The sequence below is a fragment of the Stegostoma tigrinum genome, chromosome 7 (genome assembly GCF_030684315.1).
Source record: "Stegostoma tigrinum isolate sSteTig4 chromosome 7, sSteTig4.hap1, whole genome shotgun sequence".
In the NCBI taxonomy this organism is placed as follows: domain Eukaryota; kingdom Metazoa; phylum Chordata; class Chondrichthyes; order Orectolobiformes; family Stegostomatidae; genus Stegostoma; species Stegostoma tigrinum.
In genome coordinates this window covers 16,027,383-16,042,862 of record NC_081360.1, presented here as the reverse complement: position 1 = coordinate 16,042,862, position 15,480 = coordinate 16,027,383, and the positions used below count along the sequence as shown (strand labels likewise).

Here is a 15,480-nt window from a genome sequence, read left to right as displayed (position 1 = left end):
AACAAGTTTGTCAGTCACGACCTCCCCTTACGAAATCCATGCTGACTTGTTCTAACTCGACCCTGCACTTCCAGGAATTTAGAAATCTCATCTTTAACAATGGATTCTAGAATTTTACCAACAACTGAGGTTAGGCCTATAATTTTCCATCTTTTGCCTTGATCCTTTCTTATAACAAGAGGTTACAACAGCAATTTTCTAATCATCTGGGACTTTCCCAGACTCCAGTGACTTTTGAAAGATCACAACCAAAGCGTCTGCTATTTCCTCAGCCACCTCCCTTTGAACTCGAGGATGTAGCCCATCAGGGCCAGGAGATTTATCAATTTTTAGACCCTTTAGCTTTTCTAGCATTTTATCTTTTGTAATGCCTACTATACCCAACTCTGCCCCCGATTCTCCTTAATTGTTGGGCTACTACTCATGTCTTCCACTGTGAAGACTGACGCAAAGTACTTAGGTTCTTTAGCTATTTCCTTATCTCCCATCACTCGCCTTCCAGCATCTTTTTGGAGCAGCCCAATGTCTACTTTTGCCTCTCGTTTGCTTCTCATGTATTGAAAGAAGCTTTTACTATCATTTCTAATATTACTAGCTAGCCTACCTTCATATTTGATCCTCTCCTTCCTTATTTCTCTCCTTGTAATCTGTCTGTTTTTGTAGCCTCCCAATCTTCTGATTTCCCAGTGCTCTTGGCCACTTTATAGGCTGTCAGTTTTTCTTTGATACATTTCCTGACTTCCTTTGTCAGCCATGGCTGTCTAATCCCACCATGGATAATCTTTCATTTGTTTGGGTTGAATCTCTGTACTGTGTCCTCAGTTGCACCCAGAAACTCCTGCCATTGTTGCTCTACTGGCTTCCCCGTTAGGCTCTGCTTCCAATCGATTTTCGTCAATTCCTCTCTCTTGCCCCTGTAATTACCTTTATTTAACTGTAACACCATTACATCCGATTTTGCCTTCTCTCTTTCAAACTGCAGACTGAACTCTACCGTATTATGATCGCTCCCTCCTAAGTGTTCCCTTACTTTAAGGTCTTTTATTAAGTCAGGCTCATTACATAGCACTAAGTCCAGAATAGTCTGCTCCCTTGTGGGCTCCATCACAAGCTGTTCCAAAAAGCCATCCACTAAACATTCCCTTTCTTTGGATCCACTGGCAACATTATTCACCCCATCCACCAGCATATTGAAGTCCCCCATGATCACCGTGACCTTGCCTTTCTGATATGCCTTACTTATTTCCCGGTGCATCTTGCGCCCTGGCTCTGATCACTGTTAGGTCTGTACATAACTCCCATTATGGTTTTTTTGCCTTTGTGGTTCCTCAACTCCACCCACACAGATTCCACACCCTCTGACCCTATGTCATTCAGTGCCGTAGATTTAGTTTCATTCTTAACTAACAAGGCAACCCCACCTCCCTTTTCCCACCTCCCTGTCTTTTCGATAAGTTGTTAATCTTTGGATGTTTACCTGCCAGTCCTGAACTCCCTACAACCATGTCTCTGTGATGACTACCACATCATAATCATTCAAGATGATTTGTGCTGTTAATTCATCTACTTTGTTGCGAATACTACAAGCATTTAGGTAAAGTGCCTTAATGCCAATTTTCTTATTATTATTAGAGATATTGGAAATCCTAAGATGTCTTGTTATCTTTCCTTTTTGCTGTATTCCTAGTCTGCCTCAAGCTTAAACCCACCTGTACACATGCTATCCTGTTGCTTATCTTTCCATTTAACTCCATACTCCCTGTCACTTTTGCTTTCCCTTCCTCCCCAACTCAGAAGTTTAAAGTCCTACTGACCACCCTATTTATTCTTTTCGCTAGTTCCAGATCGGTTTAGGTGGAGACCGTCCCAACGGTTCAGATCCCACCCCCCCCCCCCCCCCCCCCGTTCCAAAACTGATACCAATACCCCATGAAATGGAATCCCTCTTTCCCACGCCAATCCCTTAGCCATGTGTTTACTTCCGTAACTTTCTTTTTCCTATGCCAATTGGCACGTGGCTCAGGCAGTAATCCGGAGATTATGACCCTTGAGGACCTGTACTTCAATTTCTTTCCTAGTGCTTGATAATCCCTGAACAGGTCCTCTGTCCTAGCTTTGCCTATGTTGTTAGTCCCAACATGGACCACAACAACTGGATCCTCCCCCTCCCGCTCCAATATCCTTTCAACCCGGTCGGAGATGTCCTGCACCCTGGCAGCGGGCAGGCAACACACCGTGCGGGACTCCCAATCCGGCTTGCACAGGATACTATCTGTCCCTCTAATTATAGAATCCCCTATAACAACTACCTGTCTTTCTGCTCCCCCCTCTTGAATGGCCTTCTGCACCACAGTGCTATGGTCAGCTGGCTCATCCTGTCCACACTCCCTCATCCGTACAGGGAGCAAGAATCTCATACCTGTTGGTCAAGGTCAAGGGCTGGAGGCTCCTGCACTCTTGAACTCAGAATCCCCCTACCTACCTCATTTACAGTCACACCCTGTTGTCCCTGAACACTTACTGAATTTGAATTACTTGATCTACTGGGTGTGACTGCCACCTGAAACAAAGTGTCCAGGTAACTCTCCCTCTCGCGGGTGTGCCACAGAGTTTGAAGCTCAGTTTCCAGATCATTTACTCTGATCCGGAGTTCTTCCAGCAACCAACACTTGCAGCAGATGTGGTCACTGCCGTTCACAATGGGATTAGCCAGCTCCCACATCATACAGCTACAGCACATCACCTCTCCAGCCATTACTACTTATTTAGTTAACTTTTACAATTTATGTATTAAATAATTTCTAGTACTTCTCTGCTATGGTCTTTTTCAATTAAGCAATTAAACTTTTGATCAATCACACGATACACAAGAAATATAAATTGAAAAGCCTTACCTTAAAAACACACAAGTCCTTCTTGGTTAGAGCTCCTGCTCTTCCTGCTGCTGGAACAGAAATGGAGGGCTCCGCCAGTCGAGGTGGGTTTTTTCTCAACTTTAAAACAGAGACTCATCCACCTGTAGGCCTCTGATCGACACTCCTGCTCTTCCTGCTGCGAGTCTTGGAACTGGGGCTTTGAGGTAAGTGCTTAAATAGCAATCACTTACCTTCCCAACTGCCTCTCTGCTCCGACTTCACTTCTGCCCAACTCCTGCCACTCTCTGCTGAAAAAAAGGGTAGACTTGATGGGGCATAGGTTGTAAAAGAAAAGTCCCGATGGCTTTTTACATAATGGATAATACTCAATAAGTTAATGTTCCAACAACAATGTCAGCTTAGAGCAGTCACCTTCACCTGATCAACAATCATTATAAACATTATGTTAGTCAGGCTCACAAACCTAATAGAGGGTGGCCGTTTGTATTGAGTCTTCCACTAGATGGTAAAAGGATTTGATCCCAGCTCTGAACTGATTCCACGGTGATACACTTTGGAAGAACTGAAACAAAGTGAAAATTCCTCCAATGGTTCCATCTTAGGAAGAGTATAAATATCTCAAGGTAGACAAGCATGAAGTTCGAAGAAGACAGCAAGCCAGGCAGGACCCTGAAGAAGGGTAATACCTGAAACATAGATTTCTTCTTTTCGACAGATGCTGCCTGGCTTGCTGTGTTCTTCCAGCCTCCTGTTTGTCTACCCACAATATCTTAACTTGTGCTTTGAAATTCAGCATTTGGACTGTAGAATTAATTGAAATTACATCTTTATGATCCCTGAAATGTAATTTTTGCAATGGTTTTACAGACAGTTTTTCTGTATGTTATCAGTTTTTTCTTTCAGCTTTGATTCTTAGCACAACACAGCAGGAGTTTAAAAGAGCACTTGGAGATGTGTGATAGCGGAGGGTATACTGGACCATGGTACTCAAACTATCAAGCTACCTAATGTTTGAAAGTAATGCACTAAACCAACCTATCTAATAGACTAATATTTCAACAACAAAGGGCCAAGGTTTCTGAGGACATCAGCCTTGAATGTGAACTGAGAGTCGGGGCTGCAAGTCAGATGGGAAGCTGAAAAGCGAGCAATTCCTTTTGTCACCTTTGTCTTCCTACTGCATACTGTGGATGGTGTCAAGTTTCTTGAGTGTTTTTGGAGCAGCACTCAGGCAGGCAGATGGAGAGTATTCCATAACACTCCTGATTTGTGCCATGTTAGGGATAGGTTATGGGGAGTCACTCGGTGAGTTACTTCCTGTAGTATTCCTAGCCTCTGACTTGCACTTACAGAAACAAACCCTTCAGGTCATGCTGACCAAGTTGCCCAAACTAAACTGGTCCTATTTGCCTGAATTTGGCCCATATTCTTCTATATTTTTCCTATTCATGTACATGTCCAAATGTCTTTTAATTGATATAACCATAGCTGCATCTAGCACTTCCTCTGACAGTTCATTTCACATATGAACCACCCTCTTTGAAAATATTTCTCCTCAGGTCCCTTTTAAATTTTTCTCCTCACACCTTAAACTTTTGTCCTCTAATTTTGAACTCCCCAATCTGAGGGAAAAGACTTTTGCTGTTCACCTGATCTATGCCCCTCGTAATTTTACAGATCACATAAGGCCACCACTCAACATTCAATGCTCCAGTGAAAAAAAACTCTCTTCTTATCCAGCCTCTCCTTTTAACTCAAATCCTCCAGTCCTATAACATTGTTGTGAATCTTTGCTGCACCATCTCCAATTTAATAAGATCCTTCCTATAGCAGGGTGACCAGAATTGTATGCAGTACTCCAAAAGTGGCCCACCTAACATGTACGACTGTGACATGATATCCAAACTTCTAAACTCATTGGACTGAGCAATGAAGGACAGTGTGCTAAATGCCTTTTTAACCATTCTTTTACTTGTGATGCAAATTTCAAAGAACTATGTATCTGAACCCTAGGCCTGTCTGTTCAACAATACACCCCAGAGCTCTACCATTAACTCTAAGTCCTGTCATTTTTTGTCTTACCAAAATGCAATACCTGATATTTATCTAAATTAAACATCGTCTGATACTGCTCAGTCTGTTAACCAAATTGATCAAGATCGCTTTGTAATCTTAGATAATCTTCCTCACTATCCGCAACACCACCAATTTTGGTGTCATCCGTACACTTACTAACCATGATTCCTATATTCTCATCCAAATAATTTATAAAAATGACAAAAAAACAGCTGGGGCAGCAGCAGTCTCTGTGGGACACTGCTGGTCACACCTCCAGTCTGAAAAACAACCGTCTAGCACCAACCTTGGTCTCCTACCATCAAACCAATTTTCTCCCTGAATCCCATCTGATCTAACTTTACTAACCAGTTTACCTTGTGGATACTTGTCAAAGGCCTTACTAAGATCTATGCAGACAATATCTCCTGCTCTGCCGTCATCAATTTTCTTGGTCACATCCTCAAAAAACTCAATTACATTAGTGAGACATGATTTCCTTGCGCAAAGCCATGCTGGCTATCCCCAATCAGTCGTTGCCTCTCCAAATGCATGTAAAATCCTGTCTGTCAGAATCCCTTCCAACAACTTTCTCAGCACTGATGTCAAACTCACTGGTCCATAGCTCCCAGGCTTCTCTTTGCAGCTTTTCTTTAATAAAGATGTTATATTAGCCACCATCTAATATCTGAGCATCTCACCCATTGCTATAGAGATACAAATATCTCTGCTATGGGCCCCACAATATATCCCAAGCTTTCCACAATGTCCTAGGATGGACTTGATAAATTTCTGGAGATTTATTTACCTTAATGCTTTTAATGACTTTCACAGTAAATACTGAAGCAAAATATTCAATTAGCATCTCTCCCATCTCCTTTGGTTCCACACATCGCCCCTTAAAGATCAATGAGGTCATCTGTTTTCTCTCCCTAGTTGCTCTTTTGCCCTTAATATACTTGTAGAATCTCTTTGGATTAACCTTATCTGCCAAGGCTATCTCATATCCCCCTTTTTTCCCTCTTGATTTTCCTCTTAAGTGTGTCCCTACTCCCCTTACACTGTTCAAGACATTCACTTGTTCCCAATTGTCTATACCTGACATTTACCTCCTTACTCTTAGCCAGGGCATTGATATCTCTATTCATCCTCCATCAGAGAGGGGGATGGGGTGAGGGTTCTGGAATAAATAGGGAGAGAGGGGGAGGCGCACCGAAGATGGAGAGAAAAGAAGATGGGTGGAGAGGAGAGTATAGGTGGGGAGGTAGGGAGGGGATAGGTCAGTCCAGGGAAGACGGACAGGTCAAGGAGGTGGGATGAGGTTAGTAGATAGGAGATGGAGGTGCGGCTTGGGGTGGGAGGAAGGGATGGGTGAGAGGAAGAACAGGTTAGGGAGGCAGAGACAGGTTGGATTGGTTTTGGGATGCAGTGGGTGGAGGGGAAGAGCTGGACTGGTTGTGTGGTGCAGTGGGGGGAGGGGACGAACTGGGCTGGTTTTGGGATGCGGTGGGGGAAGGGAAGATTTTGAAGCTGGTGAAGTCCACATTGATACCATTGGGCTGCAGGGTTCCCAAGCGGAATATGAGTTGCTGTTCCTGCAACCTTCGGGTGGCATCATTGTGGCAGTGCAGGAGGCCCATGATGGACATGTCATCTAAAGAATGGGAGGGGGAGTGGAAATGGTTTGCAACTGGGAGGTGCAGTTGCTTATTGCGAACCGAGCGGAGGTGTTCTGCAAAGCGGTCCCCAAGCCTCCGCTTGGTTTCCCCAATGTAGAGGAAGCCACACCGGGTACAGTGGATGCAGTATACCGCATTGGCAGATGTGCAGGTGAACGTCTGCTTAATGTGGAAAGTCATCTTGGGGCCTGGGATAGGGGTGAGGGAGGAGGTGTGGGGGCAAGTGTAGCATTTCCTGCGGTTGCAGGGGAAGGTGCTGGGTGTGGTGGGGTTGGAGGGCAGTGTGGAGCGAACAAGGGAGTCACGGAGAGAGTGGTCTCTCCGGAAAGCAGACAGGGGTGGGGATGGAAAAATGTCTTGGGTGGTGGGGTCGGATTGTAGATGGCGGAAGTGTCGGAGGATGATGCGTTGTATCCGGAGGTTGGTGGGGTGGTGTGTGAGAACGAGGGGGATCCTCTTAGGGCGGTTGTGGCAGGGGCGGGGTGTGAGGGATGTGTTGCGGGAAATGCGGGAGACGCGGTCAAGGGCGTTCTCGACCACTGTGGGGGGAAAGTTGCGGTCCTTGAAGAACTTGGACATTTGGGATGTGCGGGAGTGGAATGCCTCATCGTGGGAGCAGATGCGGCGGAGGCGGAGAAATTGGGAATAGGGGATGGAATTTTTGCAGGAGGGTGGGTGGGAAGAGGTGTATTCTAGGTAGCTGTGGGAGTCGGTGGGCTTGAAATGGAAATACACTTCCGCCATCTACAATCCGACCCCACCACCCAAGACATTTTCCATCCCCACCCCTGTCTGCTTTCCGGAGAGACCACTCTCTCCGTGACTCCCTTGTTCTCTCCACACTGCCCTCCAACCCCACCACACCCAGCACCTTCCCCTGCAACCGCAGGAAATGCTACACTTGCCCCCACACCTCCTCCCTCACCCCTATCCCAGGCCCCAAGATGACTTTCCACATTAAGCAGAGGTTCACCTGCACATCTGCCAATGTGGTATACTGCATCCACTGTACCAGGTGTGGCTTCCTCTACATTGGGGAAACCAAGCGGAGGCTTGGGGACTGCTTTGCAGAACACCTCCGCTCAGTTCGCAATAAACAACTGCACCTCCCAGACGCAAACCATTTCCACTCCCCCTCCCATTCTTTAGATGACGTGTCCATCATGGGCCTCCTGCAGTGCCACAATGACGCCACCTGAAGGTTGCAGGAACAGCAACTCATATTCCGCTTGGGAACCCTGCAGCCCAATGGTATCAATGTGGACTTCACCAGCTTCAAAATCTCCCCTTCCCCCACCGCATCCCAAAACCAGCCCAGTTCGTCCCCTCCCCCCACTGCACCACACAACCAGCCCAGCTCTTCCCCTCCACCCACTGAATCCCAAAACCAGTCCAACCTGTCTCTGCCTCCCTAACCTGTTCTTCCTCTCACCCATCCCTTCCTCCCACCCCAAGCCGCACCTCCATCTCCTACCTACTAACCTCATCCCACCTCCTTGACCTGTCCGTCTTCCCTGGACTGACCTATCCCCTCCCTACCTCCCCACCTATACTCTCCTCTCCACCTATCTTATTTTCTCTCCATCTTCAGTCCGCCTCCCCCTCTCTCCCTATTTATTCCAGAACCCTCACCCCATGTCCCTCTCTGATGAAGGGTCTAGGCCCGAAACGTCAGCTTTTGTGCTCCTGAGATGCTGCTTGGCCTGCTGTGTTCATCCAGCCTCACATTTTATTATCTTGGATTCTCCAGCATCTGCAGTTCCCATTATCACTCATCTCTATTCATCCATTGTTCCCTACTCCTACCAGCCTTACCTTTCAATCTAACAGGAACTTACTGCCTCTGAACTCTCACTTTTGAAAGCCTCCAGCTTGCCAGTCTTCCCTTTATCTGCAAACAGTCTAATCCAATCAACTTTTGAAAATTCCCATCTCGTACTATCAAAATTGGCCTTACTCCAATTTAGTACCTTAGCTTTTATACGCAAGGTATATCCTTTTTTGTAACTATTTTCAAACAAATAGAATTATGGTCACTGGTCCAAAGTGTTCCCTACTAACACGTAAGTCACTTTCCCTAGCTTATTTCCCAAGAGAAAGTCAAGTTTTGCTCCATTGCTAGTGGTACATCTACATATTGATAAAGAAAATTGTCTTGAACACATGACAAATTCCTCTCCATCTAAGTCCTTAACACAATGGCACTCCCAATCTATGTTTGGAAAGTTAAAATCCCTACTATTATAACCCTGTTGTCCTTACACTTATCTGAGATTTTTGTTTATATTTGTGCCTCAATTACCTTTTCTTCTTGTAGTCAGAGTGTTTATGTGGTAAGTCCAGTTCAGTTTCTGGCCAGTGGTAACCCCAGGATGTGAATAGTGGGGGATTCAATGATGGTATTGCCATTGAACTTTTAAGGGGTGATGATGAGATTATCGTTGGAGATGGTTATTTTCTGACATTTGGGTGGTGCTAATGTGGCCTGCCCCTTGCCAGCTCAAACCTGGATATTGTCCAGATCTTGCTGCATTCGGTCATGGATTGCCTCAGCATCTGAGGAGTCATGAATGATGCTGAACACTGTGCAGTTGTTGACAAACATTCCCACTTCTGACCTCGTGATGAAGGGAAGGTCATTAATGAAGCAACTGAAGATGGTTGGGCCTAGGACACTGTCCTGAGGACCTCCTGCAGACATGTCTTGGAGCTGAGATGATTGACCTCAACAACCACAACCACCTTCCTATGTGCCAGTATGACTGCTACCGATGAAGGGTTTTTTCCTGATTCCTTCTGAATCCAGCTTTGCTAGACCTCTGTGATGCCACACTTATTCAAATACGGTCTAATCGTCCAGGGCAGTCTCTCTCATCTCATTTCTGGAATTCTGCTTTTATGCCCAAGTTTGAACCAAGCAACCAGGTTCGGACCTGGCAAAACCCAAACTGGGTGTCAGTGAGCCAGTTATTGCTAATCAGCAGGAGGTTTGCTTGCTTATGTTTAACCTAATGCTATGAGACTTCATGGGAGTCAATGTTGAAGATCCGCAGGCGACTCCCTCCCATCTGTATATTGATGTGCAGTCATCTTCTCTGGGTCTTTCCTGCCAATTGGACGGGAGACATCCAGGAATTGTGATGGCAGGCATGTCTGGACGTTGTCTGTAAGGTATGACCATGAGTATGACTACATCAGGCTGTTGCTTGACTAATCTGTGAAATAGCTCACATTTTTGGCACTATAAGCCCCAGAAGTTAGCAAGGAGGACAAAATTCCAATGTTAGTTTAGTCAGTGCAGCAGGACCATTTAAGAATAAGATGTATATCACACAGGGGGAGAGCAACAGTCCACAGTTGAAATGATGAATAAGCCACAGTAGAATTGAGGACAGGAGATGGCAGTATCGAGGAAAACATCACAGCAGCATTGAGGAAAAAATGTTGACATTTCCCCACAGGAATCATAGGACTTCTGGAGTCTATTGTGACTGGTACCTTGGTCTGTTATGTGCAGCCATGAAGATATCATTGATTTAAACTGTGTTCTGTTCCACTGCTCAGAGCTGGAATGGGATTGGCCATATCCTATTTGTTGAAGGCAGGTGATACTCGCCAATGGCATCCTATTGAGCTGACAGGCATGTGTTAAATATGTTTGAATTGGCCTGAATGTGAGTAAAGGAGGTGGGAGAAGGGGAATTGAGTGGTGGTTCCACAAGGTCACTCTCAGAATTGCTGCCGAAAGCTACAAACTGTTTGTGAGTGCTGGGAAACGTCTGTGAAATTCTTGCCAAGAGTTTAGTAAGTATGAACAAAGTCCTGTTGTTGAAGGTTTTTCATGTACAATATATGAATCATCTACTCCTTGTGCCTTGCTGGAGGCATTATATCACATGATGGAAAGAGACCATTTATTCTTTGGCCACTCACTTTATGAGAAAGAAGTACCTGCCCATTCCGATTTCACCTGTTCCACACTTCATGTGCAGAGCCAACTTTCCTTCACACCTGTGGCTCAGATACCAATGCCACCATAATAATGCAAAAAACAGCAGGTGCCACAAATCTGAAATAGAAGCAAAATAGACTGGAGAACCTCAGCAGCTCTAGCAGCATTTGTGGAGAGGGAAACAGGGGTAATGCCTCATGTCAGAGAGACTTCATGGAGAGAAAACTGACCAGTCACCTGGTGGGAAACTATTCACAACAGCATCAAGGTAGGGAGGGACTGTTTATTTGGACCACCAACTCCTATCAGAGAATAGCAATCCCTCCTCCACCATCACCATCCTCACCTCCCCCATCACTGTACCCCCTCCTCCATCACCAACCCCCACTATTGCTGTACCCTTTATGCCCATCACTGCCCCCCTACTTTATCACGAGCCCCCTCACACATCATTGTCTCTCTCCCCCATCACCACCCCCTCCCCCATCATCATCTCCCCCCCATTACCACCTCCCTCTCCTATCAATGTCCCCCTCACCCCATCACTATTCCCTCTCCTCCATCAACACCAGCCTCCCCCGTCACTGTTCCCCTCTCCAATCACTATACCCCACTCCCACCACCAACACTGTCTCCTATCACTGTCCGCCTCCTGCCCATCACTGTCCCCCTCTTACCCATCACTCTCCCCCTTTCACTGGCACCATCACACAAACCTATAATAAAAAGTCATGCTTGTTAAGCACAGAAGCCTCATTTGTTTCCCTGTCAACCTAGGTTGAAAAGTTGGGTGGATTGGGATACTTTTCAAACATTTTTAATTTCATCATAGAATCCCAACAATGTGGAAACAGGCCATTTGGCCCAACAGGTCCACACTGCCCCTCTGAAGAGCATCCCACCCAGATCATTCCCCTAACCCTGTATTTCCCATGTCTAATACACCTAACCTAAAATCCCTGGGCGCTATGGGCAATTTAGCATGGCCAGTCCATAAGACCATAAGACATAGGAGTGGAAGTAAGGCCATTCAGCCCATCAAGTCCACTCCGCCATTTAAATCATGGCTGATAGGCATTTCAACACCACTTCCCTGCACTCTCCCCGTAGCCCTTGATTCCTTTTGAGATTAATAATTTGTCGATCTCTGCCTTGAAGGCATCCAACATCCCGGCCTCCACTGCACTCTGCGGCAATGAATTCCACAAGCCCACCACTCTCTGGCTGAAGAAATGTCGTCTCATTTCAGTTTTAAATTTACCCTCTTCAATTTTAGGCTGTGTCCATGGGCCCTAGTCTCCCCGCCTAAAGGAAACAACTTCCTAGTGTCCACCCCTTCTAAATCATACATTATCTTGTAAGTTTCTATTAGATCTCCCCTCAACCTTCCAGACTCTAATGAGTACAATCCCAGGATTCTTAGCCGTTCATCATACGGCAAACTTCCATTCCAGGGATCATCCATGTGAATCTCTGCTGGACATGCTCCAGGGCTAGTATGTCCTTCCTGAGGTGTGGGGCCCAAAATTGGACGCAGTATTCTAAATGAGGCCTAACTAGAGCCTTATGAAGCCTCAGAAGCACATAGCTGCTTTTATATTCCAACCCTCTTGAGATAAACGACAGCATTACATTTGCATTCTTAATTGCGGACTCTACCTGCAAGTTAACCTTTAGAGAATCCTGGACCAACACTCCCAGATCCCTTTGCGCTTCTGATTTGCGAATTTTCTCATCGTTTAGACAATAGTCCATGCCTGTATTCTTTTTGCCAAAGTGCAAAACCTCACATTTACTCACATTGAATTTCATCAGCCATTTCCTGGACCACTCTCCTAAACTGTCTAAACCTTTCTGCAGCTTCCCCACCTCCTCAGTACTACCTGCCTGTCCACCTATCTTCATATCATCGGCAAACTTCGCCAGAATGCTCCCAGTCCCTTCATCCAGATCATTAATATATAAGGTGAACAGCTGTGGCCCCAACACTGAACCCTGCGGGACACCACTTGTCACCAGTTGCCATTCCGAAAAAGAGCCTTTTATCCCAACTCTCCACCTTCTGTCAGACAGCCAATCTTCAATCCAAGCCAGTAGCTCACCTCGAACACCATGGGCCCTCGCCTTGCTCAGCAGCCTCCCGTGAGGCACCTTATCAAAAGCCTTTTGGAAGTCTCGATAGATAACATCTACTGGGTTTCCCTGGTCTTACATACTTGTTACCTCTTCAAAGAATTCTAACAAGTTTGTCAAGCATGACCTCCCCTTACTAAAATCATTGCTGACTTGTTTTAATCTGACCCTGCACTTACAGGAATTTAGAAATCTCATCCTTGACAATGGATTCTAGAATTTTACCAACTACTGAAGTTAGGCTAATCGGCCTATAATTTTCCATCTTTTGCCTTGATCCTTTCTTATAACAAGAGGTTACAACAGCAATTTTCTAATCATCTGGGACTTTCCCAGACTCCAGTGACTTTTGAAAGATCACAACCAAAGCGTCCGCTATTACCTCAGCCATCTCCCTCAGAACTCGAGGATGTAGCCCATTGGGGCCAGGAGATTTATCAATTTTTAGACCCTTTAGCTTTTCTAGCACTTTCCCTTTTGTAATGCCAACCGTACTCCACTCTGCCCCCGGCTCTCCCTAATTGTTGGCATACTACTTATGTCTTCCACTATGAAGACTGACACAAAGTACTTATTAAGTTCTTCAGCTATTTCCTTATCTCCCATCACTAGCCTTCCAGCATCAATTTGGAGCGGCCCAATATCTGCTTTTGCCTCTCATTTGTTTCTTATGTATTGAAAGAAGCTTTTACTATCATTTCTAATATTACTAGCTAGCCTACCCTCATATATGATTTTTTCCTTCCTTATTGCTCTTTTTGTTATCCTCTGTTTTTGTAGCCTTCCCAATCTTCTGATTTCCCAGTGCTCTTGGCCACTTTATAGGCTGTCTCTTTTTCTTTGATATATTTCCCGACTTCCTTTGTCAGCCATGGCTGTCTAATCCCACCCTGGATAATCTTTCTTTTCTTTGGGATGAACCTCTGTACTGTGTCCTCAATTACACCCAAAAACCCCTGCCATTGTTGCTCTACTGTCTTCCCCGCTAGGCTCTGCTTCCAGTCGATTTTCGCCAATTCCTCTCTCATGCCCCTGTAATTACCTTTATTTAATTGTAACACCATTAATCTGATTTTGCCTTCTCTTTTTCAAACTGCAGACTGAACTCTACCGTATTATGATCGCTGCCTCCTAAGTGTTCCCTTACTTTAAGGTCTTTTATTAAGTCAGGCTCATTACATAGCACTAAGTCCAGAATAGCCTGCTCTCTTGTGGGCTCCATCACAAGCTGTTCCAAAAAGCCATCCTGCAAACGTTCCATGAATTCTCTTTCTTTGGCTCCACCAGCAACATTATTCACCCAATCCACCTGCATATTGAAGTCCCCCATGACCACTGTGACCTTGCCTTCCTGACATGCCCTATTTATTTCTCAGTGCATCTTGCGCCCCTGGCTCTGATCACTGTTAGGAGGTCTGTACATAACTCCCATTATAGGTTTTTTGCCTTTATGGATCCTCAAATCCACCCACACAGACTCCACATCTTCTGACCCTATGTCATTTAGTGCCGTAGATTTAATTCCATTCTTAACTAACAAGGCAACCCCAACCTCTGCCCATCTCCCTGTCTTTTTGATATGTTGTGAATCCTTGGATGTTTAACTGTCAGTCCTGAGCTCCCTGCAACCATGTCTCTGTGATGACTACCACATCATAATCATTCAAGATGATTTGTGCTGTTAATTCATCTACTTTGTTGCGAATACTACGAGCATTTACATAGAGTGTCTTAATGCTACCTTTCTTATCATTATTAGAAAGGTTGGCAATCCCAAGATGTCTTCAGTTATCCTTCCTTTTTGCTGTATTCCTAGTCTGCCTTGAGCTTAAATCCACCTGTACACATGCTATCCTGTTGCTTATTTTTCCATTTAACTCCATACTCTTCACTTTCCCTCCCCCCCCCCCCCCGACTCACCTACCCTGCACATCTTTCGACTGTGGGATGAAACTAGAGCACCCAAAGGAAATCCACGCAGACACAGGGAGAATGTGCAAACTCCACACAGACCGTCGCCCGAGGCTGGAATCAAACCCAGGTTCCTGGTGCTGTGAGGCTGCAGTGCTAACCACTGAGCCACCATGCCATTCCAACTTCTGTGACACCTCTGGGAATAGTGGGGTTTGGTTTTTGGCATGTGCTTTTGGAAATGTGTATGCGAATATTTTTCCTCGAATGTTTTTAAAATTTCAATAAGCAGGTGACAGAGGTGCAGTCATTCTTGAGACACCAACAATGGCGCAGTACTTTTTTGACGAGCAGAAACATACTACCATGTATCAATAATACAGACAGCCTTCACCCGGTGAAATCTACGACCTCATCCTCAACTACCTGCAGGCAAAGGTGAGAAAGTGGCTGAAATAAAAAATCTGAACTTTACATGGAAAAATTGGATACAGTTTCAGGAGCCAGAAGTAATCTCAGTCCATCTGTCGTGACAGCAACTACAACCTGATCCTATTTTTGTTTTGGGTGTTGCTGGCTGGGCAGTATTTATTTTCCACCCCCGTTGCCCTTGAGAAGGTAGTGATGAGCTGCCTTCTTGGACTGCTGCTGTTCAAGTGCTGTATGTTGTCCCACAATATCCTGAGGGATGAAATTCCAGGATTTTAACTCAGTGACAGTGAAGGAGCGGTGATTTCCATGTCAGGGTGGTAAGTCAGGGGAATTTGCAGATGGTGGTGTTCCCATGTATCTGCTGCTCTCGTGAAGAGAAGTGGTCATGGGTTTGGAAGGTGCTGTCTGAGGACCTGTGGTGAAATACTGTAATGCATCTTGT

The 15,480-nt window shown here is 45.4% G+C and overlaps 1 protein-coding gene across 1 annotated transcript in view; it reads left to right on the top strand.

The window, feature by feature from the left end:
- Nucleotides 1–15,480, top strand: part of LOC125453951 (uncharacterized) — a 56,264-nt gene that overhangs the window by 17,982 nt on the left and 22,802 nt on the right. Inside the window, exon 3 of the mRNA XM_059647643.1 lies at nucleotides 14,899–15,044. Within this exon, the coding sequence (XP_059503626.1) occupies nucleotides 14,899–15,044 (146 nt within the window). The remainder of the gene's footprint in view (nucleotides 1–14,898; nucleotides 15,045–15,480) is intronic.